Genomic DNA, 14,760 nt, shown 5'->3' with positions numbered 1-14,760 from the left:
CACAAATTACCTCTGCCTTTTTCCACAGATGTTCAACCATGGACACTCCCAACAACATGGGAGTTGTACATGGGTCTGAAGGACTTGTACAGTTGAATCTGTAAGGACATGCCTTCACATGGAAGGGCACTCTGGTGAGACAGTGCAGAGACTGCATTTGAAATCTGGGTGCTGCCTTCTGGCCACATTGTGGAAAACATCTTCCCTGCATTTCTGGTGCAAGTCAAATGGCACTGTTAGTTGTAATTTTCAGAGTTGCTTTTATGGAGTGAAGGAATGTCTATTGTAATGAGACTTATTTTTCAGGGGTTAATACTAGAGATAAACAATAGTATCAGTGTGTGAAGTAACCAAAGGCACAAATGTCCCACATCCTCCATGGGAGTCACCAAAACCCTTTAGATCACAGCAGGGACTCCTAGGATACAACACAGTCCTGACTGTAACTTCTGTCCAAAGTCTTTTACTCCTAAGACAGGTTCATGTGAATAACAGAGAAACTCTGTTCAATGTTGTCCTATTGGATTCAAGTGAAAAATCTCTGTACGCTGTTTGCAAATGCAAGTGTAGGAAGCTGAATACAGAATAGCAGGCAATAGCATGTACCATGATTTATATTGTACTGTGTAACTGATCTAACTTTTAAAATATGAAACATATTTAGTATTGCATGTAGATTTTTTTTTAAATTTTGTTTTTGTAATGTCATAAACCCAACTGGTTTTGATTTTCTTTTTATTCTGACTGTTTTAGTAGAGTTACGCAAATAAGCTGCCAGTATGAGGTCTTGTTGCATGCTGTGATGTGCTTATGAAGTGAAATGTTTTGATCATGATGGAACAATCTCCTATGGGAATATTAATATTCTGGTTTTATTATCAGTATTCTAAAATATTAAACATTATATTAGTAATGCTAATCAGCATTTATTTTGATTATTGATATAATTGCTAAGTATTGCATGTTATCAAGTAGCATATTAAGGTATTGTTTTTATTCTTTACATTAAACTCTCTTTTTAGGATTCTTCAGTTGAATGGGTTGAGTCAAATGTGTCGCAGTCAGATGACACAGAAGAGGCTTGGAAGGTCAACAAGCAACCAGATGATACGAAAGAACCTTCCCTGCAGGTGGGCAGGCTCACAGCTACTCCAGAGATAAATTCAGCTTGTGAAACATGCTTAGGTTTCTTGGGAGCTCTTTCGCGGTGTTGAGCAAAACCTATTTTACAGACAAATGTCTTTGTTTAGCTGGTTGGTGCTACTTTTCATTGATTGGAAGACTTCTCTACCTAATAGTTCCGAGTGTTTGGTAAGGCACTACTCTTAATGTTGCCCAACACCAACTCCTATCAGGTTTTGAGGCTCTTACAAGTTAGTTTGATTTTCTTGACAACATCATCTTAAAGGTTTTAACTAGACGTGTTACTTTTTTCTTCACAAGTTTGGTGGCTGTTCTACAACTGAATATATTGGCAACTGGCCCTGCTTGAGTGGGGCTTTGGACCAGATGACCACCAGAGGTCCTGTGTACATCCACATTTGTTGATGCACATTGCTTGCTGATGTGGACATAGGTATTATGGAATCACTTGGAGATAGGTGATTTTTCAGTTCCTCCTCTTTCCTGGAGAGATCTGAGAAATGGAGTGCTGTGTTTCACCTCTGAAATTCTCTGGCATGTTGCCTAACATAATTTTTGAATAATAGAGACAAAGTGACATATGGCATCTGTTCAGATTGACAACTCAGTCTTGAACTCTGTTGAAGATAGGAAGATTCTTCTGCAAGGACATGTTTCAAAATAGATGTAATCTGGTCATTTTGGTTGCTCTACTAGAATTACTGAATCGCTCTAAATACTTGCCTTTATAGAGTAACTGCTTACAATGTGTATGTCACTGCTTGCTTTTGAGGCTTCAGGTTTTAACCTGTATAAAGGTAGTAGATATATCTAGGCTTTTAATATGCTGCTTTTCTCTAGTCTAGTCCTTATTTTTTAAAATCTCCTTGGTCTTGCTTAGGTTCTATTAATGCAGTTTTCTAGCTTTTATTGTGGGTACAGTTCACAGAATTTAGATGTATAACTGTTAAGTTTGAAGGTGCAGTTAGTGCCTGGATATCTGAGGCATGAACTATGCTCAGATACTGATTGCAGATTTTGTATACACTAGAAGAGATGTAAGAGATAATGAGATTAGAGTTAGCTCAATGAGATGTACAGTATTTGTTTATTCTAATGATTCTAATTTGTTTTTTCTAATACTGTACAGTATGCATGTTTACTAATGTCTTAACTACCATTGTAAATATGTATTTCATATTACAGGGAGACATGAAATTTGTTTAAGTATTAAAAATTGGAAGATTAGAGTTCTTAAAATCATATTTACCTTTCATTGAAGCATTTCATACGTAGAACCTATACTGTTTATTGTCAGCTACATTTGTCAGTAGTTGCACTGCTTTGGTTTAGCATATAAGCCATGTTTTTGTTGGAATTACGAACACTGATTCTTTGTGTTTATTTTAAAGAGAGAAGAATGGATGAATTTAAACTTCATGTCATTGAAAACAACGTCAGTAGCAGCTGTCAAAGGTGAAAGACACAAAGAAAAAGTATTGGAACGGCAGAAAGCTCAAGAACTTGAGCAGGTAGGAGGAATTAATATCTTAATTTTTTCTGCCTTTTACTAATTTTGTGTAATGAATAAAGTAATGAATTGGTTCAAATATGTAAGTCTTTATTGTTATTAAAACTAATGCCTGATGTGATAATGATTTTAATTAAATTGGTCTGTTTGGATGGAAGGCTTCATACATCAGGCTTGTGGAGAAAAGCCTTTTAACTTCTAGGTAAGGAGAAAGCTACTTTTGTTAGTACTAAGTTCTGTTAGTAACAATGACAGACTGTTGGTGTGGTCTTCTCCATGGTGTGTGAAAGGAGCACCATTGTTTAGAGTGGTAAAAGCTTACTTAAGTTACTGTATTTAAGTGAAGGGTACAGAGGCTTTTACGTTGTTAAATGCTGTGTAGTCTGAAAACACAGTGATGGATCATTAGCTAATATTTCTTTGTCCTCACATCTCACAGCAGGCTCTTTCTTGCTATTAGGTTTCCCACTTAGCTGTGTTGTTCTTGGGAACCAGACTGACCTGGATCACTGTTTTTGTGTACTATGCAGTGGCTTGATTATTGTCTTTAGACAAGGGATTAATATTTTAGAAATTTTTTTCTTCACATTTTTTTTTCTGAACATTATTTCAGAGCTGTTGGAGGACCATTTAATGTGGACATCTTAAATCACCAGAATGTCAGCATGTATTTTATGGTTAATGACAATTTATATGTATTCTTAATCTTAAAAAAGAATGATTTTTATAGACTCTCCCACCCAGCTACTTGCTGTCCACGTAGGTTTATACTCCTGTGTTTTCTGCACCTGACTGTCTGCTTTTTATTTGGTACACAAAACAATGTGTACAACAGATGCTTAGACCATGAAAGTGGTGGTGGTGAGTTGTGTGACTTCACACACAAGTCTCTCAAAATTTATAGATCTTCCATAAAATACAAACCATATGCTATGCAAACATTGAAATTATTTCTGTTTTAGGCCATGCTGTCTGAGAGAGAACTCAACCCCTATTGGAAAGATGGTGGTACAGGTTTGCCACCAGAGAAGGAAGAAGAGACTTCAGTTAAGAAAGGTTAAGAGCAACTTTTAGTAATAATCTTACATTTCTGTCTCCAATTTCTGGACTCTGTGTTGCTAAAAAATTACTCCTAGTGTTGTTACTCCTGTTGTAATAGGATTATGAGTAATATATAAATTATTAATAATGTAGGTAATAAAGTAAAATTTGGATAAAAATTCCATAGTGAATATTGGGTTAGTATCATAGTATGTGTTTTGCAGAATTTCTGTTCACTGGGTTTTAATCTTGAGTGATTTGACCTTCAATATCCTTACAAAATTCTCCATTTTGAACTAATTACAGAAAAGCATGATTTAACCAAGACAAGATAAATTGTTGTCAACTCATTTGGTTCCTTTCATTCCATTGCACAAATTACAGTTTTAAAGTATTCACCCACAGAAGTCTGAGTCACATCAAAATGAAGTACATTGCAGATACAGTTTGTGAAGAATAGTATTTCTGTAGCCTTTTCACTTTTTTCCTTACCCTAGGGTTATCATGCTTATTTCCAGCAAATACAGTAACAAAAGCCTTTTTCGTAATGTCATGAAACATCTATTATGTGGTGAGAATGATCCTTGTATTCTGTCAGCAGAGAAGAGTGGGGTCTGTTTTTTGAGAGCCTTTCCCTATGGACAGTCTGTCCCAGAAACCATTAGCCTCATGCCCACTTTTAGGAGCCACAGAGATCAGGGATCTGTAAGAGTTGGCAGGCATCAGTGAGTGAGTGTTCAGAATGTCAAGAGCACTTCTAGCTTCTCACATGGGAAGCAGTGTGTTATTCATTCAATTTCTGAGAAAGGGAATTCACTTGTTTGTAAGGGCTATGCCCAAGAATGGACACAGGATGTGGGAGTGACAGGAGGGTTCTTTAATGTCATGAAGAAACTCTACAGCTTCTCAAATGCCACTCCTGTGTTGGAAACTGCTTGTGATAAGCTAGAGAAGCTTAAATTAAATGAGTGGTATTGCTGAGGTATAACCAGCATTAACTTAAGAAACTATGTAATCGTATTTGTCTATTAATTCTGTTTTTCTTTTGCACTTCAATTTTTACAATAAGTTTAGGTGACTCTTTAGTGTCACATACAGAATAAGGTTAAATAGGAATAATTACTTGAGATGTAAAACTACAACCTCTTGTTGTTTTCTACTTTAGTTACAGTGGTAGAAGATGCTGGATTAAGTTGGCTGCGAAAATCATACCAGAGGATGAAGGAGCAGGCTGAAAGAGAGAAGCGGAATTTTGAGGAAATTGTAGCTGAGAGATATGGGGTGAGGATCTTCAGCTAAATTTTCTTCATATTAATAGATGCTTGGAAAAGATTACTTTCATATGAAGGCACAAGTACTTAATGTATAAAGTAAAATGTGAAAAGAAGCAAGAAAAAACAGCACCTGAAGCTTCTCTCAAGTGATGAAGGGTTTAAAGCTACCCAGCCTTTTACATATTTTTCTTGTTAAATGTTTTTAATATATGAGATCTTATAGCAAATTTGAAATACTTACACAATATCCCATTGCCTTAAAAGTGGTATGACTTTTTTTTTTTCTTTTAGTCAATGGAGGTATTTCAGTCACGATTAGAAGAAGCTGAAAAAGCTGCATCCAAAAAGGAAAATTATTATAGAAGTGGAAGATGGAAGAAGACTGACTATTCAGAAAGTGAGAAAGAGAAGAAAGACAAGAAAGAGCAGCATATTGAAAAGGTGACACGAGATGAAGATGATAGAGACAGACACACATTTGGGGGCTATTCCAGGGAGAAGTATGGCAAGGGGTGGGCGCAGGAAGACAGGAATTACAGAAGAGATGCGTCAAGAGCAGACCAGGAATGTGGACGCAGTAGCACAGACTCAGTACCAAGGGGCTACAGCTCCAAAGCAGAAAAATACTCCAGTGAAAAACGAAATCAGGAGGGGAGTTCATCTCTAAGCAACTTGAAACACAAATTTTTGAAACCCTCTGAAGATGATTTAATGTCTTACAGTGCATCCAGAGACTCCAAGTTAAAGCAGTTCTCTTCCAAGGAGGACTCAGCTCATAGCTCTTTGAGCAGCCGTTTCCAGAAACCCGGTGAAGATACTGCACTGTGGACCAAAACACACACAGAAGATAGCAATGAGAAATTAAAGTCTGATCAAAAATCATCAGGTACTAGGGGACAAATTGATGGCAAAAGTTGGAAAAGATCTCCAAGTGATGAAGAAGAGAAGTCGCGGCAGGAACGCGCAAGTGATACCCCTGAGAAGAAACAAATTTTATCTGACTGTAAAATATCATCCTCTAGGTATTTTATGAACATCTTTACTTGGTTTTTATTTGCTGTAATTTTCATGGCAAAATATAATGAAAGCTCTATCTCCTTTTTGACATTATAAGCACTGATTATATCAGATCTCTTTAGTTTCAAGGAGGAGTCTTAGCCTCCAGCTAAGGGCAGCTAGAAGAAGTAAGTTCAGCAGAAGTAGTGAACATCCCCTACCTGATCTGTCTCCTCAGCACATTTGAGAATTGCTAATGATAGGTTATTTTCTGCTTCTTTCACACTGCGGCTAAATTGGCCTCTTAGGCAGAAAAACCTCCAAAATATCTTAACGGTCATTGAATTTATAAAATACAATTTTGAAATGGTAGAAAATGCTGACTGAAAACTGAAATAATTAATACAGCAGGGATAGGTTTGCCACTTGTGAGATGAGCTCATATGCTAAAGTAGTAGCATATGAAAAACAGCGGAAGGTGTTTAATAGAAAGTGTGTTTTCTGTGGTGAAGAGGAAGCATTAATAGGAGTGGGAAAGGAAACACAAACTTAATAGGCAGCAGGAATTTAGTTTTCCATGACTTGCTTTTGTGAAAGACAATGGAGAGTAGTAAGGAGAGGTGGTCAGACAAGTTGTAGAGAACTGACATTTCACTCTGGTCATGGCCTCCTGTTCTCCAGTGTTAGCAGCTTGCTGGTTCTTCCAGTCATCTGACTAGTGTGGTTGTTACTATGAATCTTTTCTTTCAGATTGTCCCAATAATTCATACATGCATGCACATGGATGAAAAGACATATATAGGGATAGAAGTATATAAATGTATAAAATACTTATATGTGAATATATAAAAAATGCCTATTAAGAGTTCCTCTTGAGTTCAGTGAAGTACTTCAAATGTATTGAAATTTATCAACAAGCAGGAGTTGAGCCTCAAGGAGTGGAGGGTTTCAGCTTTCTATGACGGTGCTGTAATCTTTGCAAACTGGTGAGTTGGTGAGTTCTGAGAGGTGTCCCCACTCAGTGCAATGCTGGCACAGCCTGCTGTGGTCTAGGAGAGCTCAGGGGGCCTCACACATTTCTGCTCTCGGTGGGGTCGCAAGGTGCTGGGCTGCAGTCATCAGTAAATTTACATCCTGGCCACAGTCTGGCACAGTCACTAGAATTTTGAAACTTCCAGTAGCAATGGTACAGTTCCACTCAGGCTGTGGTTCAGGTGAGTAATGATCAGCGCTGCCAGGGGCTGACTGAGTCTTTCTGCCTTTGTTCCCCACTGTGGTAGGCACCAGGAGTTCCGGGTGCAGACAATGTGCTCCCACCTTAGCCTAGCAAGAGTTCCTGCTGAAGTCAAAGGATACTTCACTGGTCTTCAAAGGCCAAAGCATAATGGAAATTCCTGGGATTGCAGAATGGCCTGGGAAGAGGAGGGCTAGGCACAATGTGGAGGAAAATGTACCACCACATTGCTGTGGAAAAAATAAATTCCATCCCATCCAGCCAGACCTTGTAGAACATGTAATCACTGAGTGGAAGTTAGTGTTACCATTGCCTCAGTATTCTTTTCTTTACAGAAGCAGCTATTCTTTTCAGTCCTTTTTTTTTTGTTTTTTTTTTTTTTTTGTGAAAGAATGGTGATTCACTTTTTTTTAGTTGCAGGTACAAAAACAGTACCTTTTTTAACTGCCACATTTACTAAGTGCAGTGGTAATTGTAACTGGACGAAGCTGCAAATTTTGGGAAATGAGATTGTGTGCGGAAGTGGTTTACTTGCTCAAGTTCAAAGAATTCAATTATTATGACAAAAAAGGTAGTTCTTTCCTCACAGAAGCGAACTAGATGTAGAAACTGTTCAGCTCATATTTTCTTTGCATGTGTTTTCCGTTCTGGTGCTGTTAAACCCAATTGTCCATCTTCTTTGATATTTTAATTATATTTCTTAGCCAATGCAATTACTAAGCTGACTCATTAGTAAACTGGGGGTTACTTAGGCCTGCAAAACCATATAGCCTCTGCTTATTGACATAACTTATTTCCAAGTTCTTCTAAGATGACTTCTTAACTCCTGAGACTCTGTGTTTTGAAATAGTGAATAGTCAATAACCTGCCTTCCTGTTTCTAGCAGTCAGAAGTTTTTTTTTTGTTTGTTTGTTTTTTGTTTTTTTTTTGTTGTTTTTGTTTTTTGTTTTTGTTTTTGTATTGTATTTTGTAGAAAATTCTGGCTTTTGGAACGTTTCAGGCTTGGATTTGTGTAGTAGATACCTGTTGAGAGTAATTTATAAGCTGCTGCTTTCTTTTTCTTCTTAAAGTTTCAAGTCTTATAATACATATACTCTTTTGGTAGAGTCCTCAGTCACAAAAAGTAAATCTTTGAGGTGAAGGCTTGAATTAATAGGTGTTACTGGTTCAGTTCCTCATCTCTCATGCTGAAAGTACGGCTTTTAAATTTTATCTTTTTTAAAGCACAGAGGAAGTCTCTTCAGCCTATAAATCAAAGTGTTTTGGACAGTTATGACACAGGTTAATTAAAAGTGCTGATTGGATGTCCAAGGGATCTCCCCAGAGGAAAAGTCCATCAGCTAGTGTTTGCTGGAAGTCACACTTAATAATGTGACTGCTTCAGAGTTTAATTTGAGACAAGATAAAAAGCAAATCAAAGCAATGTCTCAAGTCTCGAAAAGTTCAGACAATGAGTCAAGCACTAGCACAATTTAAAAAAAGCATCTATGAATTAATAAACACCTTTGGTTCCCTTTTTTGAAGTAGTCTGCCTTTCTTTGAAGGATACAGCTTAAGGAACATTGGGAACCTAATCTTTGCATGTTTTATTTCTGGTGAAATTAAAGTAAATTCCGAATTCTGGGGGTTTGGATTGGGCATCTTGAAAATAAAGAAAAGCAACTCTAGTAATTTTCTCAGGACTGGGGAGATCTGTTGCTTAAAGAGGACACCATCTTCAAAGATTCCCCTTCTTCTACTCCTACAGGGTTTAACCATATAGATTAGTGAGTGAATTCTGTCTCTAACAGCAGGAACCAATATCATAACTGTACTCTTATGTATCTTTTGTGTTAAGTATTTTACTTTTAGAGTTAATTTGTTTTAGTTTGAGAACAAGGGCCAAACTTCCTTTTTGATGCCTCTTTGCAGTATTTCTGGGATCCATATTTAATGAATATCATAAAAATTATTTGTTATAAAAATAAAAAAGTTGTATTCTAAGTTTTTAATACTTACATTGAGGTACAATACTCTTTATTACCAGCTGTGGCTTCTCTAGGAGGACTTCATATTTTTAAAATGGTACCAGTTAATTTTCCATGGAAACTCTTCTGTATCAGCCATAAAATATTCAGATGTAAGGACTGTACTGTGAGCAGATAAATATGGGAAAAATAAGTAATCTTGAAGAGGAATGCCATTTGACAAACATAATAACTCAGAAATGGGTGATTTTGCAGAAGCTGAGAAGTAAAAGCATGGCCAAAGCCAGAAAGAAGAATTAGAGTAGGTTAAAATAACACTTTCTGTTTCTCTTTCCCTTGTTTTTTCCTGATTATACCTTCTACTGACTCTTGACTGTTTTTTCATGCTGGGAGAATGTTAATAGATAGTGCTTTTCATTTGAGTTGCTCTCAAAAGTTAAAGGAAACAAACCTCATAAAAATTTGATTCAAGGTCTTTGGTTTCAGAGTTTTTGGCAACTTCAGTCTGCAAATACATTTTTATAATACATTGTTTTTCAATTATTTTGCCAGTGGACATATATGTACAAGTACAGTAGGCTTCTCATGCTGAATTGTACAGGTGAATACTGCTCTGTTTTTCTGTGTCTTTAGTGCGCCTGCTGTTTTGCAGATCATCCAAGGATGAGCCGCCTCGGGTCCTTAGTGAAGAGGAGATGAACAGACTGGGAGCGAGGATTGTGAAAGCAGAGCTCATGGGAGACACGGTAATGGCTGTGAAAAACTGTCATGATTTACTGCAGTTTTTCTTCAAAGCTCACAGCAACTTAATTGTTTGGGTGTTTTTTTTTAAAAGGGTGTTGATTCAAGCAAATAAAGATTTGCAGAATCTGATAGGATTTGAAAATACTGCTTTTACTGTAATTTCTGATTTAAATGCAGTAGTTCATAGAGTCAAATAGAGGATTCAGGACCCCGGGCTTTTTAGGATAAGCAGCACATCTAAACCAGTTGTTCTCTGCCCTTTTTATATTATTTATTCTCTTTTTATAAAAAAGGGAGCAGGTGAAAACTGCAAAGCTCCCTGTCTTTGTTACAAGGTAAACAGCGTCTGGAGCTTTGCTTATTTCATCAGCTTTGTCAATGGTAGGTGCTTGTGGTCCACAGCTCTGCTGTATAAGCGGGCTTATTAGTTGTGATACGGAAATTGTAAAACTGAAAGGAATAGCATATGCCACCGCAGCCAGCTCTGCACTGAGAACAGCTGTGGAATGTTTTGTGGTCCTGCTCTGAGGTTGCTCTGTGGAGCTGGGAGAAACAGCTGCACGTTTAATGTGGCTTGTTTTGCCGGCTACCTAAAAGGAACAAGAACTGCACTCTTGTGCAACACTGAATGTGGAGGTTTATGTATTTTATTTATTACATTAAATATGGCTATAATGAGTTAATTCCCTTCAGTAGTACTGTCTGGAAGTTTCAGTTATAACAAGGTCAGAGTCTGTTAGCTTTTAAGCTGTGTTTTTCAAGTGCTTGGCTCTGAATAGCTGCTCTTAAGGAGCTGTTTTCATATTTTTTAGAAGCAAATGCTATCACTGTGGGCTTTTTATTTATTTTTTTAAGATTAATTTTTACTGCACCTGTTTATGTTGCCTCTTGTGACATAATATTTGCAGCAAAATCTGCATCTTTAAGAAATAATAAATAAATATTTATTTATAGTAATATATAAAACATGTTAAGTCTCCAAGTGGTAAATTAATATTTCTCAAGAGCTACTGATTCTTTGATTTGTGGAAAGTTTTAGTGTGTTTTGTCATTATTGCTGGACTAGGACACAGTGTTGATCCTTGTTAAAGCCCTATCAGATAATTCAAAATTTGTTAGGAGAAAATATCCATTTTACAAATATTTTCTTCTCAAACCAATTTTATGTTATGAATTCTTTTTTTTCACAGATTTTAGACATATATGTGGGTATGTAGCTTTAAAGATTTGAACAGCAATACCTTATCTAGAAATCGTGTCCATTTTACATGTTATTAGCTTCAAAGGTGAATTAAAAGTAACTGGAAGGAATGTATTTCCTACTAAGGTATAGTGTTAATGATTTAAATGGGTGTGTTCATATATTAATCTCTAGTTTTCTTAGTTAATACTAAAAAGCATACACTAGTGAGGAAAAATATGTTTACGGAAGTAATTATGATAGGTTTGTGAGGGACTGGTGTAGTGTAAGCTATCTGTACACTAATTGCTAAAGTACTGGGGAGGGGAAGGTTTTCCAAAGACTGATGGAAAGCAGCAAAAATTTGTAAACTTTTTTTTCTGATACTGCTCAGATTCAGTAGCATTGCCTTAACTAAACTTCGGGCATAAATCTGGTTTTTTTCTTTTCAACCTGGTGGGAACTGAATGCAAGTGATTTGATGAAAAATATACATGTATCCTGTGGGGACAGTGTAATTCATTTAATATTTTATAATTTTGTTTTGTTTTGACCCGAATCATGTGGCAGAAACCAGTACTACAATTTGTTATTATTTTTATAGATGCAGTTTTCTGTATATGCACCCTGAATCAACCTAGTTAAAAAACAAAACAAAACTAAAACCAAACAACAACAATTTAAATAATAAAATACCTAATATAATATATATCATATATAATAGCCTTGTGGCATTTTATATATTTTTCATGGTCTTTCTCTAATCAGATTGAAAATGCAGCTTGTTTAATCAAGTTCATCCCCACATACCAGAACAGATGGTTATGTAAAAGCATGTTCTGGTGGCTGGAGCTCAAGGTTGGCCATGTGGGCCAAATGAATTCTGAATCTATTTTTGTTACTGATTTGCTGCCTGGTGTTGATCAAATTACTTAATTTTGGGGCGGGAAGAATGGGCACGATGGTTGGAGTGCAGTCAGTGAAACTGACAGAGGGTTAGGGTATAAATGGTTCTATTCTTTACAGGTTGATAGGCTGGCAATTCCTAGCAATCCAAGATATTCTGAAATACTTCTGTTTAGTTAATAGTCAGATGGTTAAGGGAGCACAGGAGCATCAAAACCAATTGGCACAAGACTGTAAAGTGTTCTTCTTTTCTACCTCTTGTACGTTTTAATTCTCAAAATAAGGTCTGAAGCTCAGAAGTTGGAGATGGAGTGTAGAGAGCTGTGAAACTTCATAGCAAAAATTTCTGAGAGATATTTCCCTAGACCCATAGAGCTGATGGATGTGTGTAAAAGTATGTGGAGGTGTGTGTGGGTGTGGGTGTGGGTCTGTGTGTGTGTGTACAAGAAAAATAAAAAAGCATATGATGTATTCAGGCTTCCTTATTTAGCTTCCTATATGTAAAGTAATACCTGTGCTTAGTTAATGCAAAGCATTTAGTAGTAGAATTTAATAATGCTTAAGAATACATTTTCTGGTCTTTTTATGGCAATGCTTGTTCTTGTACTTCAGATGCCTCTATTCTGAACATTTTTTTCATGTTATATCCTATAAAGGATTGTGTGAATTATATTGATGTTTTCTTTACTATTTTGTGTCATTAGAGTTTAAAATGTTCTATGAAAAAAATGAAATGAATAGTTCACTTTGATATAAAAATATCCTCAAAGTTTTAGATAGTTAAACAAATGGAATACTCTCGCTTTCATTGAAGGATTTAGCTTCAGAACTTCAAGCAAAACTTGACAGTGCTCGCAAGTTGCGAGAGACTCAGGGACAGATTCCAGCAAAGTCTGGCAGAGAGGTAAGTGGAAAAATATTTTTATTTTCTTTGCACTAATGTTATATGTATGATACGGGTAGCAGCTGAATTAGAGAACATCAGATGTACGCAGGAACATTACAAAGTGTGACTTCAGGTGAGTGACTGTTCAAATTGAATTGTACTTTTTGTTGGTAAACAAAACTTTGTCCGTGGTACTTTAGGAAATTCAATGTTTTTTTTTTTTTTTACTCATAATATTTCCTCAGCAAGGATATAAATCTTCCATTAAAAATGAAACTGATATGTGCTGGCTGTTGCATGACTGCTGTCTCTGAAGAAGCTGGCACTTCAAATGTTATCCCTTTTGAAGGGTGGTATTTAAGTAATGTAACAAAGCTTCTTCTGTACCAACAGTGAAATAAGGAAACAGGGCTAATACCTTAAGTTATTACCTCTCATAATGGAGAGGAAACTTTCAGACAAAAACTAATGTTCTTGTTCAATTTGACCCCAACGCCATAGTAAAAACTCAGGTGTTAGTGAGCTGAGTTTGAAGTCGCTAAATTTTTTTGTCCTAAAAGGCTTCATGTCAGACCTCATACACCAGCTAGTATTTGTCCAGTCTTTAGAAGACAAACTAAACTGAATTAAAATGTATGCTCTCTGCCTGACTACCTTGTGACGATAGTATTTAAGTCTCACACCTGAACTCAGAACAATTCAAAATTACAAAAGCTCTGTGTAGGTAGATTCTGCTTCATTGCAGTGCATGTTTTTCATATATGTAAAAAAACCCTAAAATAGGCAGACTGGAGTTGTATAATTACACAGGAAAAAATCCATTCAGATTTTAAAATTGGGAAGTAAAGAGTATGTTGTGGATGAGCCTCACAGATGTTGGTGGACATCTATTCCTTAGGTACTGAGTTATGGGTAACAATTTTGGTCAGATGTGGTCTTCAACCATATTCTGATTTTTATCTTAATTTTTATTTAGAGCATTTTTACAACTAACAGTCATTACAAAAATACCAGATGTAAATATTTATGAATATCCTTTGCCTGTGCCTATTTCCTGGCTTCTTTTAGTCTGTATTACGTGAGCGTCAGAAGTCCATCAGAGCTTACAGTTGCTCTGTCCTAAGCGCTGTCTTTGTGATGCCATGGTATTTTTACTTGTTTTACAGCTTTGAATTGGTTTTGACTAGTGGGACGCAAGCAGGATGTGTTTGGTACTCCTGTGTACCAAGGGCCAGCTATGTCACACTGTGTGTCAACAGCCCAGATGTTCAGAAACCATCCCATAGCACAAGGGAAGCTGGTTTGTGAAGGGGTGTTTGGCTCTGCATGACTCAGCCTTCCTGTGGCGTAGACCACCCAAGTGCCAGCCTCAGCCACTTCAGCCAGGTGTACTCCAAGTGAGGTACCTGAAGTGTTGCCAGAGAAATGGTTTTCCAAACATGTATCCTATTGACCCCAAAGTTTGATAGCTGTGCCTCCATTACCAGTAACAAACATTTTGTTTCAGGCAGGTCTGTCTCTGCTTCTACAGAGCAGCATGGCCAGTGTCGTGCTGAGTGGTCCTAAAGTGTGGCTTTGCCTTATTTCAGTTTCTGTTGGGAGAGCTGGGGAGATAAATCAGGAAGCAGTGAAGGCAATTTTGAATTCATCTCCCTAGGAAGTTTTTTTTCTTAATTAATTGGACACGGATCAATTTCCCAATTCTGTTCCCTGTGTGACTGAGTGAGGACTTTCACTAGTATAAGGGGGTGTATGAATGGCTGGGGTTTGCACAGAGAACAGGATCAATTCTTTTGATAGTGGTGCTGGTTTATTTTGCCTTGAAGTGACCAAGAAACTACAGACTGAAGGGACTATAAAGTACTAGCTTAAATCCTAT

General features: G+C 36.8%; 1 protein-coding gene across 2 annotated transcripts in view; it reads left to right on the top strand.

Annotated features, from left to right (window-relative positions):
* Positions 1–14,760, top strand: part of CWF19L2 (CWF19 like cell cycle control factor 2) — a 59,038-nt gene that overhangs the window by 13,480 nt on the left and 30,798 nt on the right. For both annotated transcript variants that reach the window (XM_038137656.1, XM_038137645.1), the window contains exons 4-10: positions 1,023–1,130; positions 2,535–2,654; positions 3,616–3,709; positions 4,860–4,975; positions 5,260–5,990; positions 9,818–9,911; positions 12,810–12,899. In XM_038137656.1, the coding sequence (XP_037993584.1) occupies positions 1,023–1,130; positions 2,535–2,654; positions 3,616–3,709; positions 4,860–4,975; positions 5,260–5,990; positions 9,818–9,911; positions 12,810–12,899 (1,353 nt within the window). The remainder of the gene's footprint in view (positions 1–1,022; positions 1,131–2,534; positions 2,655–3,615; positions 3,710–4,859; positions 4,976–5,259; positions 5,991–9,817; positions 9,912–12,809; positions 12,900–14,760) is intronic.

Source organism: Motacilla alba, chromosome 1 (assembly GCF_015832195.1).
Source record: "Motacilla alba alba isolate MOTALB_02 chromosome 1, Motacilla_alba_V1.0_pri, whole genome shotgun sequence".
NCBI classification, from domain to species: Eukaryota; Metazoa; Chordata; class Aves; order Passeriformes; family Motacillidae; genus Motacilla; species Motacilla alba.
The sequence above is the reverse complement of the archived record's forward strand: the minus strand, read 5'-3'. Positions and strand labels throughout refer to the sequence as shown.